At 28.2% G+C, this 13,788-nt stretch overlaps 1 protein-coding gene across 1 annotated transcript in view; it reads right to left on the bottom strand.

The window, feature by feature from the left end:
• The window catches only part of LOC113366989 (nitric oxide synthase-like), a 107,896-nt gene that overhangs the window by 31,228 nt on the left and 62,880 nt on the right, over positions 1-13,788 (bottom strand). The window contains exons 6-10 of the mRNA XM_026608628.1: positions 12,839-13,020; positions 12,540-12,654; positions 9,445-9,536; positions 6,601-6,745; positions 3,301-3,405 (exon numbers count right to left, since the gene is read on the bottom strand). Of these exons, the coding sequence (XP_026464413.1) occupies positions 3,301-3,405; positions 6,601-6,745; positions 9,445-9,536; positions 12,540-12,654; positions 12,839-13,020 (639 nt within the window). The remainder of the gene's footprint in view (positions 1-3,300; positions 3,406-6,600; positions 6,746-9,444; positions 9,537-12,539; positions 12,655-12,838; positions 13,021-13,788) is intronic.

Genomic DNA, 13,788 nt, shown 5'->3' on the forward strand with positions numbered 1-13,788 from the left:
AAGATATAATTCATATATAATTTAGCATCTGTGTGTTTATAAAATCACCAAAACTGTTGAATTAGTTTGCTCGTCATAACAAAATTATGTGTAACTAATATTAACTTATAAATATAAACGTAGAGACATTGATTTTAATCCCAAACATATCATGAACTAATCAATTTTCACAAGAACTTAGTGGCCTAAATTTATATTAAAATTATATTATTTTGTTATTCATAACAAAATTACATAAATAAAAGTTCAAACCAAATTTAGAGAAAAAGATAGGTGAATTAACTTGGGTTATAAATCAATAATTGATAAATTTATTGAACATATTAAAGCTATATTGTTATTAATTTTTTCGGTGCACACATCAACCGATTTGAATAATTCCAATGACATTCAATTCCTACTGATGGAGGGACGTGCTGATTAGTTTTTGACAAAGACTACGGAGTAAAGAGTGCAGAAAATAGAAATCGAGATTTTGAGAGCAAGAAAGAACCGATTGGTGATTCAGAAAACATTCTATTAATAATGATGGGGTTACATTGTGATTAGTTTTTTTTGCAAAGACACGTATATCCGTTTTGAAGAAATGAAGCTAAGTATGCAAAAGCAGGCATTTTTTGAGAAACCTTTACTTGTATTGACAGAAATATTGTTTTTAGGAGTAGAAATTTTATTTTTATTTCACTTTTATTTAATTTTAATTCTAGCTATAATTTTAAAGCTTACTTATATACTAGAAAGAAATAATTTTAATCTTCCAAATATGAGACAAGATCCTTTATTCTAATTTATTAAGTTCTATTAATTTACTTTTCAAAACTTATATAAACGTCTTTATCCAATTTATAAGCTTTTATACTTTGTCAATAAAATACGAATATAAAAGTTACAGTATTTATAATAATATATTTGAAAACATTTGATATTCTTGGAATATTTCATGACGGTACGAAAAGTTCCAGCAATTTGCCTGAAGGCACGATGCCATACACCACTAGTTATGTTAAATTTTACCATTTATTTATAATTTTCAAATATTTTTGTTATAAAATTGACATTCCTACATTAGGTGAACACCCCATGTCTGCATGTTCAAATCTCCAGGGCGATTCTACGACAGACAACCGTGTCGGTAGCTAATTTGCATTCGCAATGTTGTTTCACATATATTTTTACTGTTCTTCAATGATGAAGTGTCTTATAGATATCCCTTTGTTCCAGCCAAAAGAGAATTTATTTTGACATTTTCAACGAGTTTTTCATGAATATCCGAAAAAATCGAATTCCATGTTTTATTGTAATTTTATTTCGATGCAAGAAGTGAAATTTATTATATATTCTGTTTTCGAATGTGTTGCTTGATAATATTGTAACAGATTTATTTTAAATAGATTTACTATTCATCCGCAAATTTAATTTGACCATGCTGATGTAAGGGCAATAAGATTTATTTTTGAATATACCCCTGCCATTCTTTCAATATAATTAAATAAAAATAAAATTATATATATATATATATATATTATAATATAATATATATATATATATATATATATATATATATATATATATTTTGTATGATTCTGAATTTGATGTTGACATATGTATTAACAAAGTCTAATAATCGGGCATAACATCAATAAAAAACATTGTTTTTTATGATGTTATGCCCGATTATTAGACTTTGTTAATATATATATATATATATATATATATATATATATATGAGGGTTTTATATGTATATAAAATGTCCACCACTAATATCTTAAACACAAGTAAAGATTGTAACAAATGTTAACAACAATATTTGAAAGTAGAGGGTAAAAGATTTGTAATATTAATCAGCCTTTTACTTGAATCAAGAAACGATGCTATCAGCAGATAAACAAACCTGTTTGAAAATCTATAACAAAGTACTTTCTTTGGTTGTTAGAATTTAATTGTGAGCACTGTTATTTAGTTTACGAGACCTTTATTTAGTTTTTATGTATACATTATTTAAATGTTTTATAAGTTATATTGTTAATAATATAGTTAATTAATTAGTTAATAGTATAGTTACTAGTTATGTTGTATTGTTGATTTTAAGTTAGATTCAATAGTCACTTTTAACATATGGGTGAGTAAAAAGGACCAACTGAACCTTTACCCTGAAAAAAGCGTTAACAATGAAAAATTATAAATAAAGCTAAAATGCAATTTTACAAAAGATAAGTTAAATAAATTGTTTTTCTAACTCTGCTGATATCTCTGACAAAATATCAGATCAAGGTTATATACAGTGTTATCTCTGTAAAAACTGTACCCAAAAAATTTATATTTTGCATGAGTTGAATGCTATTATTTTGTAAAATTGGAACTTTGTGCCCCTATATATATATATATATATATATATATATAAATATATTATCAAATTAAACTAGTTTGGGCTTCGTTCTCAACCTTGACCAACTCGATATCAAACAGTATTATATTAAATTGAAACTTGAGGTCGTAAAGCTCAAATATAATCACAATTGCAAGTCGCCTTTCATGAATTGAAAATAAAATTACGTCAAATTTCAAATTACAATACATGTAAAATTTCGTTTACGTTAGATTATTGATTTAAATATTTATTTTTATACTTTTATTTTGCAATAAATTCGTTTTATCATGAATGCATTGACGAAGAAAATTAAAATATTAATTGAAAAGTTTGAAAATCAACTTCATCTACCTTATTTCTAAAACACAAATTGTAATTTATTTAAATAAAAATAAAAGTTTACAAATGACATAATTTTTTATATTGTTTTTTTTTTGTTGTAATAATAATAAAATTGAAAACATTCTGTTCGATCTCACTTCATTTCAACTAAACTAAATTTTAACTCAATACTCCTTATTCCAATATAATTAAATCCGGATTAATTACAGGTAAAGGTTAAAACTGTTTACTATGGTAACATCTTCAACGCAAGAGAAACTTTTGATTAAAAAGCATTAGATAATTTTGGTAAATTGAAAAAAAATTCTCAAAACATACCATAAGAATATATAATATAGTTCATAAAATAAAGTTCTAATTGAGAAAAATAACACCATTGGTATCCGGAAGAAAATATAAGTCACATTGTATTGAATATCGTTGACATCGAGAAAAAATATTTGAGATGTCAATATATGTTGATCAATATTAAATAAAATATTATTATTGTTATGAAAAATACTGCTTTCAACAAGATATTAAGGTTGTTTGTCAAGATAACGATACGAATTTAATAAAATTTATATTTTTAATTATAATATAAGATTACCTCTCCATTTTCTGGTGGATCTCCATTGCCAAATGTTGAACTTACAACTAGTAATAATCCTTCGTGTTCAATCGATGTTATATCATACTCATCCATACGAACTACCTGCAAGAATATAGTAATTATTTAAATTATTTAAGACAAATTTGAAATTTTAAAATTCTCAATTATTGCAATAATTAATTCAATCACAAATATGAAAAAATATCTTGCTTATTCTTATTATGATTAAAGACATACATAAGAAATTATTTCATAACGCACAAGTAACATTAAGTATAAAATCATGATATATGAATATATATCATCTATTAGCATAAATGTTTTCATAAGTAATGTAATACAGAATGCAATCAACAGATGCATTATTATAGTTATAGTTTTAAATTGTAATAAAGTATTCCCAACAAGTTCTCGAACTTAATTATCTGGATTTCTCGATGTAATGAAATGTGATTCATTTATTACCAAAGTTGGAAATTACTTCGTTATACAAAATAATTTACTTCAATTTGAAAAGTTTAGAAATGCACATGTTTCTGCGTGCGACTAACTTATATATTTTCAATATGTAACATATTAATAGTTGGTAACGAACTACAGTAAAGCTTATATATTTTATTACATACACATACACGCAAATATATATAATATATATGTTTAATTTGAGTTTAATATTCGGGCGTAACATCAATAAAATATTTTTATTGATGTTACGCCCGAATATTAAACTCAAATTAAACATATATATCAACATCAAATTCAAGACAATTCAAAAATAAATATATATATATATATATATATATATATGTATATATATTATATATATATATAAACCAACGCAGTAAACAGAAGTGTGCAGGTGCCTCATTATTGACAAGTAACATAAAATTGTACTATCACAAAATTTCGGTTTGCGTTATTGTTATCGACTAATTTTAAATATGATATATCTAAATTCTTTCCAATTTATCCAACTTGGACGTGTTACAATTTTTGCGAAAGCTAATTGTTTAGTTATCTTAATTTATTTAAAAAAAAAATCACATTTGGGGTTAGTTGAAACAAAACCCTGGGGCTAGTTGCAACATACAAGAATTATATATACGTGGTGTGTTCAAAAAGTACCCGGAATTACTAATAATTAAATTTCGCGGGTCTGGAGTGTCTGATTGTCAAAATTTTTTTTTTATTGTGTTGGTATACATGCCCCTAAAGTATGATGAAATTTTCAGCTATATTCACTGTTTACTTTGTCTGTGGTAGTCGCTAAGGTTCGACGTGTTTTTCTGAGCTCGGCGATTTTTACAATGGAGAATTGAAAAGTCAAAGAATTTGTATTAAATTTTGCGTAAAAAATGAAATAAAGTGTTGCAAAGTGCAAAAATTCACCAGATATGGCTCCGTGTGACTTTTTCCTATTCCCAAAGTTGAAGAGACCCATGAAAGGACGGCGGTTTTCCTCGATTGAAGAAAATCGCTGAGAGTGCTCAAGGACATATCAAAAAGTGAATATCAAGGGTGCTTCGAAAATTGGAAAAAACGCTGGCATAAGTGTATTATATCTGGGGGGGACTACTTTGAAGGGGACCACATTAATGTAGACGAATAAATAAATATTTTTTTGAAAAAACGAAAATTCCGGGTACTTTTTGAACAGACCTCGTAGATTTAAGTGAAACAGTTTCAAAGGAATGATGTGGGCACATGTAAATTGTGTTGCAAGAGGTCTGTGTCTCTTATTTGTATTATGATATTAATTGTAGTTTACATAGATTTATGATAAAATTTATGTTACAGGAGACGTTATATATTTTATTTGACCAATTATGTTGTCAAATAACTATCTGACTATGTTCAGTAAAAATCCCAGCAAATGCATCATTCGAAAAATGTGTTTTTTGCTGTTTTTTAAAAATTTGTAATCTTTTTATCCTATAGGCAGAGTAAATTTAAACGGCCAGGGAGCAAATAGGTCCAATGTTTAATTTTAAAAGGTTTTTACAAACCAATAGGGACGCATTTTTTACAGAGCTAACACTGTAATTAACTTTGATCTAGTATTTCGTCAGAGACATTCAGAGTTGGACTAACTTAATTATTTTACCTCAATTTACTTCTTATTTTTTACAATTTTGCAAAGGTGAAGGCTTTGTTGCTCCCTTTCACCTCACCCAGGTGTAAACTTTCATAGAGATTGTCGAATTAACGACGAAAAAAAAACTGTCGAATCTAACTTAAAATTAACGATAGATCTTATAACACAATAAAATAAGGTTACATAAACACTTAAAACCTTACCGTTATATAAAAAATTAGGGCTTCATAAACTAAATAACAGTGCTCATAATCAAAACAAATAAAAACGCAAGAAAATATCTTTGTCATGGATTTTTAAACATTACCGTTTTATCCCAATAGCAACGTCATAAGATTAAAGGTGGTATCTGGCTTTACATCTTTTACCCCTACTTTCAAATCCTGTTGTTAAAAAACTCTAAACTTTACTGGTTTTGGAGATATCGGTGGTGGACCTTTTTACCTGCGGACCTTTAAGCTCCGTTTTAACCTACTTAAAAACAAGGTAATTTAAACGAGTAAAAAATAAATTATCAGATGCATTATTGTATGTTTTTTGTCGTTACTACTTGACCCGGTGGGTGTAACAACTAGCCCCAAACACGAGGTAAGCTGTAACACCGCACATTTTCTGGAAATTGATTAAATGTGAAATAATAAACAAAATGAGTCTAAAAATTATTTTTCCTTGGATCGGTAAAAGAATAATTACAGGATCTATCGATCTTCATTCCGTAGAAATATAATTAGTGGAACTCAAGATATATTATTTTATTCAAAAAACTGTTATATCGAGTCCCCGGCAACTCTATCTAATAGTGATGGCATATATATGATACTGCAATGTTCACGACACGCAAATTATATTTGAGATCTATAACCTCAAATGAAAATTTGATATTCTACTGCTTGCTTTCGAGCTGAGTGGTGAAGGTCGGGAATAGACCACTATTTCAACCACTACACCACGGAAGGAAAACATTTAGAATTTTAGTTGCAACACAATTTTCACACGCCGTAATTTTATGTGAAATAATATACCCCAGAAATAGTAACAAGTAGAAATTATTTTATATAACTAGTTATTCTTATCTAATTTTAACCAGTTATATAAAATAACTTTGTATACGCAGGTAAACTTTCTAGTTAATTTAGATCGCGCACCAGGTGTTTAAATACAATTGTGAAAGTTTTTCTTTTATTAAAAATAATTGAACTCACCTGTGCATTGAACGCATGCCCAAAGATGTCAGCAAGTTTTCTTGCGTAGTTTTCCGATTTTCCGGTTTCCGTGGCGAATAATACGGTCGCCTTGATTCGCCGCGATAAAGCATGCCCAAACAATTTCGACGTAAATTTAACGGCCCTGGGAATATAAAATTGTATCGAATATTATAAGTAAGTGTGGAATAATACAACATGATAGCATTTGAAGTACAGTTGTAAAATATTGGTTATATGTTGAATTTATTGAACGAAAATTGAAAATCTACGCGACAATCAAACTAGAAAAGTAATAATACAAAAAAAAAACAAGATAAAAAGTTTTGAAATCTAGACTAAATACATAGAGTTAATTTGAAATTAAAACTGGATTTGTTAAGTAGAATTTGAATAAAAAATAGAAATAAAAATAGAAATTACAGAATTGAAATAGCTGAGTTGTAGGAATAAGAAGAAAAAATATTGAAACTGGCTAAGATTAAAAAAGAATGAAGAAATAAAATAGAAGGAGGAGTGGAAGAAGTTGCATAGAATTAGAAATTTGAAATAAAAGAGCAAGAATTGTAGAGAGAGAATGAAGAAATCAAAATTGAAGAAAATTGAAGACAAAAAAATAATTAGGAATTAAAATATAGAATAGGGCGTATAAGATTTATTATAAAAATATAAAAAATAATATAATGTAATTAATTAATTAATGTAATGTAATTAAATGAAATGTTGTAGGTGGCTAAATGCTCAGAGAAAGCGAGATCAAATTAAAAAATTAAAAAAAAAATGGTTACATCATTGATTTCAACAATTGAAAATTGAATATTTAAAATAGGAGAGAAAAATACAAGAGATTTGCAGTGTGATTATATATATACAAATTGTAATACAATTTCGGTATAAAAATTGCATCGAATATTCGAATAAATTTGCAAGAATATGTCATAGTAGCTATTAAGTATTGTACTAAAATAATCATTATTCAACGAATTTATCAGATAAAAACTAAAAATTAATACGCTCAATTAATGAATGTTATAATCAAAATAGCGATTAGAAATAATACCTGAGAAATGTAGTGATACGGAGCAAAATATGCAAACAATGGTAGTTCAAATTTGAAAACGGAGCGTCCGATTTGAATTCAGTAGGGTAGAGCGGGGCTAGTTGAGCATAGGGGCAAGTTGAGCAATCAAAATATCTCGAAAACTATTCACCGTCCGTTTAGGCATTATATGGCGGAAAGATAGAGGTTTGGGAAAAATATTTAAAAAATAACATTTAATCAGGTAAGTGTTATTCTTCCATATAATTATATTACTTTTAATATGCACAGAAATTCTGGGTTTAATTTTCACGTTTTTTTTATAAACTCACTTTTATTTTGAAATTTCGAGTTGGGGTTAGTTGAGCATAGTTGCTAAACTTGTACTGTCACTAAGACGATTACCATTAACTTCCAGAAATTAATTATTATTTTTCAGATTTAAGCTAAGTCTATGGGTGATAATATAAAGAAATAATGATTTTAAACAAATATACTGAATATAATGGTAAAATAATTCCTAAGATATGATATTGTTTTGTTGATTCTACTTTTTGTTAATTATTCAAAGCAAATTACTATAAGTTTTGTTTTCTCTGTCAATAAAGACTATAAATATAGAACTGGTTATTAAAAACTTTATTTCATCACTAATCGACATTGAACCTATGACTTGACTTTTTGCATTTAAACAGCTGTAGCTTTTAAATTTTACTTATTACTAAAAATAGTATTAACACTTTTGTTTAGCGATAAACAACAAATCCATTAAGCAGCTTATTGAGACTTTTCATTGAGAAGCTACATCCGCTTAAGTAAAAATTTGCACAACTAGCCCTGCCCTACCCTATCTGATTAATTTTTTTGAAAAATGATTATTACATTTAGTTATATGCGCATCAAATTATCAGATATTTTACAGAGATTGAAATAATGAGTACAAATTTTAAAAGGTTTACTAAGATTTACAATATTTAATCGTAAAGACTGCATCGCGGGGCTTACGCGCTTCAAGATTCTGTCTCTAAAACAGCTCCGCAGTATGATTGATTTGAAAAAATAATCAACAAAAATCTAAATATAAAAACAAATTAAATTTCTCACAATAGTCAATATTTTTCAAAAATTTCAGTTTTTAACAATCTATTTTTTTCAAGGTTATCAAAGTTTTTTAGAGCTTTTAAAAATTATGAATTACGGTACGGGAAGTTCCAGTAATTTACTTTAAGGCACAATGCCATTCCCAACTTGTTATTATTTTTAAGTGCTATTTTTTATCAGTTTTAATTCTTGCTAGTTTATAGTGCTAAAACTCCAAAGATCTTCGTGTAATAAAACTAATTACATTTATTTATTTCCACATAATTGATTTTATTTCTTGCGACCCAAACTTTTATTGCCACTGATCGAGAGTATCATCTTACAATTAACGCGTGTTTTAGCATGCTAAACAAAACGTAACAAAAAACCAAACATCGTTTGTTATACAACAGATAAACGTAAACAATAATTAATCATGGTAAGGAAACAAAAAATCTTGAACCAAGAAGAAACATTATCAAAAAAGGCAACGTAATGTATTAGAAATCCACATAAAAAAATTACAGCCGGGTGTGCTGGAAAACCACATAAAAAGACTTCATAAAATGTTATTAGCAATAATGAAGGGTAGATCAGTAGAAATAACACGATTCATTCATTCCTACGTGCATATTTACACAGATAGATGGTTGCAGGATTAGCATTGACAAGGATAATAATATACACTGCCAGAATGAAAATAAATAATGAAATAGAGGCTTTACCTCGCAATTTGTTTGAAATGAAATTTTCTACTGGGTCTCGTGCCTCGTCCTTCGCGTCCTTTTTTCCAGACGTGAGTTTTCCAGGCTGCTTCCTGAAAGTAAACAGTTAAGCAATTATTTCAGTAAACCTTTAACTATGCATTTTTAAAAACATATTATAAGAATTTTAATTATATTTTAATACATTCGTGTCATAGCATCACTATTAATTAATTAGTTACTTAGTGTAATTAAATAAATAAATCATATTTAAGTAATTATACTGAGTAGAAAAAATAACAATTTTATTTATATGAGCATATATTTCAACAAAACTTAAGTTTTGTATTTTTTTAAATATACTCAAAAATTTAAATGATTTTTAGCAAGTACATATAATAACTCATTTTAACCATCTATATCATAGTGCATATGGTAAGTTATAAAAAGATTATAAAACAAGAATTATTTTATTATCTTCGAATTACCAAGAGCTTTAGGAACCAATTCTTGGATAAAATAGCTATGTTATGTTACCAGTCTCTTCCCGAAAAATTGCATGAGTTGTCTTTGCTATCAGTTAGAGCGTCTTACATAATATTAACTTCTAAAACCTCACCTCCAAATGGCACAAATATCAGATATAACCAGTGGTGTTGTGCTAATATTTTTTTTGCCGGAACGCTAAAATTTAAAATCCGGTTCATAAACCGGTTCAAAAAATTTGATATATTTCGATAAGAACTCACAAATCTAATATATTGACTTTTTATATAATTAACTCTATTATACACAGCTAGTCTATACATTAAATTGTACAAGTATGAGGGAATCATTGAGTACATAATTTATATTCTTCAATGACATTAATCATATTTATTCTGGTATTATTTGTATTCATTAATACCTACATGTATTTATTATGATATAAACGTACTCAAGATTTATTACAATACTTTATAAGACTTATCTTAGTAATATGATAGATAATCTATTACCTATCATACTATACTATTATATATTATTGTATATCATATATAGATATCTATTATCTATCATACCGTGAGATACCTATACCGTCATTAACTTATACCTACAGACCTTTTACTTCTTACTTTATATATTCACCTATATTACATAGGTTTAACCTTACGCCCTATGTATTATCTCTACCTATCTATTGCCTATACCGGGAATTGAACCCGGGACCTCCGCGTGGAAGTCGCGCACCTTAACCACTACCCTATCGGGTACCCCCACTAATAATATAATATGGGACGCACTGTTGTTTCCGCGGGTCATTTTCTAATTAATTAGGTAATTAATACTAAGGTGGCGCGACGACACGCGAAAAAAGACGGTTGATTGTAGCGTTACGGTGGTGTAGTGGATAAGGTAGTCGCGTGCCACGCGGCGGACCCGGGTTCGAATCTCGGTAGGGTTAATGTAGCGTGTAAGGGAAATTATAGGTAATAGGATATATAGTAGATATAGGTTAGGTGTATTCGGTATACAATGTAGGGATTTGAGAGTATATAATGAAATATACCGGCGTATGGTATAGATGTAAGGCGTGTAGTATAGAATGCAACGTATAGGCACACGTAAGGCTATAAAAATACATGAATAGAAACCTATGATGTAGATGTTAGCGTATAAGAAATGCGAATGAATGTAAGATTTAATTTATAAATATTATTTTTTCTATAAGAAGTTCATACACCTCAATTTGTTACTAAATTAAAAACGACTTTGATAAAACCAGTGGTTTTGTGCTAATATTTTTTTGCCGGAACGCTAAAATTTAAAAACCGGTTCTAAAACCGATTTTCATGTTTTTCCAGTTCCGTTCAAAAAGGAAAGAAACAAAAATTATTACAAAACCCATTTCGTGCACATATATGTATGTTTATTACAATAATAACATTTAATAAAAATTAGTTGAATAATAACGTATAAAATTTACTTATTAAATCATTTTCTGTATGTAGCGATGTTTTTATATTTTTCTTGCCGGAACGCGTTCCGGCTCAAAAATGATTTGCCGGAACGACGTTCCGGCGCGTTCCGGCTCGACAACACCACTGGATATAACATTAGCTTGACTTCACATATATGTTATCATAAATGCAACATTCTGTTGTCTTATATTTTATTATTTATTATCCTAAAATTTTAAGTTTGTGCCATTTGAAGGTTAGGTGTTAAAAGTTAATGTTGTCTAAAACTTTCGATCGAATAGCAAAGACATAGCTTTTTGAGAGTTTGTGACTACCACGTCATGTAATAATATAACATAGCTGTTTTATACAAGAATTGGCCTCTTATTATTTATTGATAAGATCAGTATGCCATGGCTGATTGATGAATTTCGGGTTCCCTTTCATACTCTAATTATCGGTAATTTTTATGCTTGCGCATTATCAATTTTGCAAGTAGTTTGTGCCAGAGTCACACTTGATAAATTTTTATTTATTTCAGTAATACTTGAGTTATGCATTTCTAAAAAATTTAATCATTTTTATCCAGTATATTCTAAAATATAGTATAGTTATCGGTATATTAGCCTAACCAATATTTATCTATTTATGGAAGTAATTAAATTAGTTAACAAAATATTACTACATGGGCAGATATGTGTTAAATTAATAAACTTTTTCTAAAATATGAATTTTAATTAGTTCTAACAAGTATATTTTGACAATATAGCAATCTCTTTTATATGATAATTTTTGTAAAATTTACTTAAACTTTTATAATAATAATAAAATATTCTATAATATATAAAAATTTTATCCGATTGGTGATGGTCATTCTGTCAAAATCAGTGCATTCGCCCTTAAAAATTAGGTGAAGTTTATGATATGTAAGTGCATAATTACTTATTGCCACTTTTTGATAATTATTTTCTGGACCAATTTACAAGTCAATCATGTGAAATAAAGTATTTACATTTTTGATAAATTATATATGAAACCATGCACTTAAATTTATTACCATCGTACCAATTCTCGTATAATGGTTCAACAACTTTTATCATTTTTTAATAATAAACCATTCAAAAATTTGAACTTCTGCTATTACAGCATAGTACTTAAATTTTTTAAATTCCTTACTTGATATTCATAAGAAGGGCTCAAGAAATACAGGGCCATTTCCTGATGAAATACTGGTGTCACAGATCCAGACATCGGTGGAACAATCCATACCCAATCTGCTGGACAACCCGATCTAAAAATAAATAAATTTTTACTAGAACTTAAAATTCCACCCAATATTGAATATTGATTAATTATTTCAATTATAAAATTGATAAAACGTATTTTAATATTTTTGCTAATAATATTGCATTTTTTGATAATTTGCAATGGATATTTTAAAATTTCAATGCAGTTAGTGTTGGGTTATTACTGACCTTAGACGTTGTTCATTTTCGCAATGTTTCATAAAACTATCTGATGCAGTATGATGGTCTACAATTGTTACACCACTTTGTTGAAAACTGTGTAAAACTGCAGCATTCATTTCGACCAAAGCTCGGTCCTTCCACAATGTGGTCGGCGTACTTGTATCTAAGCCCATACGTAAGGCTAAAGGCTAAAAAATAAAATATAATATGATATTTTTCTCACAAAACAATATGATGAAATACGCATTGACAGATGCAGATTATTACAGTTATCATTCGATAATTAGTTTAGCAGGTCAATCGTTTCTATAATCATATTTTTCGAATCTGATCACATCTTCCTGATCAAGTTGGTTTTTGAAACCCATCACTCAGGATAACATCATTATTGCATATGATAATTTTTAACTTCCCGCAGGGTAAGTTATAGTAATCGCAATCGAAAATTAAAATTTTTATATATCTTTACGCTTCAAAGGTTTTTGAACATTTTGGCATACCTTAGAAAAAATGTATGTATGTGTGTGTGTTTGTGTGGGTGTATGTGCGGATACAAATTTTTGTCGACAATTTTGGGAACACCGTTCAACCAATTTGAATAATTAAAAAAACATTCGATTCGCATTGATAAGGACACGTGCTAATTAGTTTTTGGCGAAGGCAGCTCTAGCCATTCCAAATATACGGAGCAAAAATGCCAAAAACGGTAACTCAGTTTTTAGGAGAACGATGCGTCAGATTCAAAAAAGATTTGCTTGTATTGACAAGATGAAGAACTGATTAAATTTTTGGGAAGGCAGGTCCAGCGGTTATGGACTCTCTATAAAAATATGTTAAAAATGTTATTTGGCGGTCAAAAATGTTTATTGGACATATGCACATCAAATTATCAGATATTTTAAAGAGATTTTAATAATCTGTATACATTTTGTGTAATTTTTTTTGGGTTTCGTCCC

Source organism: Ctenocephalides felis, unplaced genomic scaffold (assembly GCF_003426905.1).
Source record: "Ctenocephalides felis isolate EL2017-DRISC unplaced genomic scaffold, ASM342690v1 CF-g0.4_SCAFFOLD_01170, whole genome shotgun sequence".
NCBI classification, from domain to species: domain Eukaryota; kingdom Metazoa; phylum Arthropoda; class Insecta; order Siphonaptera; family Pulicidae; genus Ctenocephalides; species Ctenocephalides felis.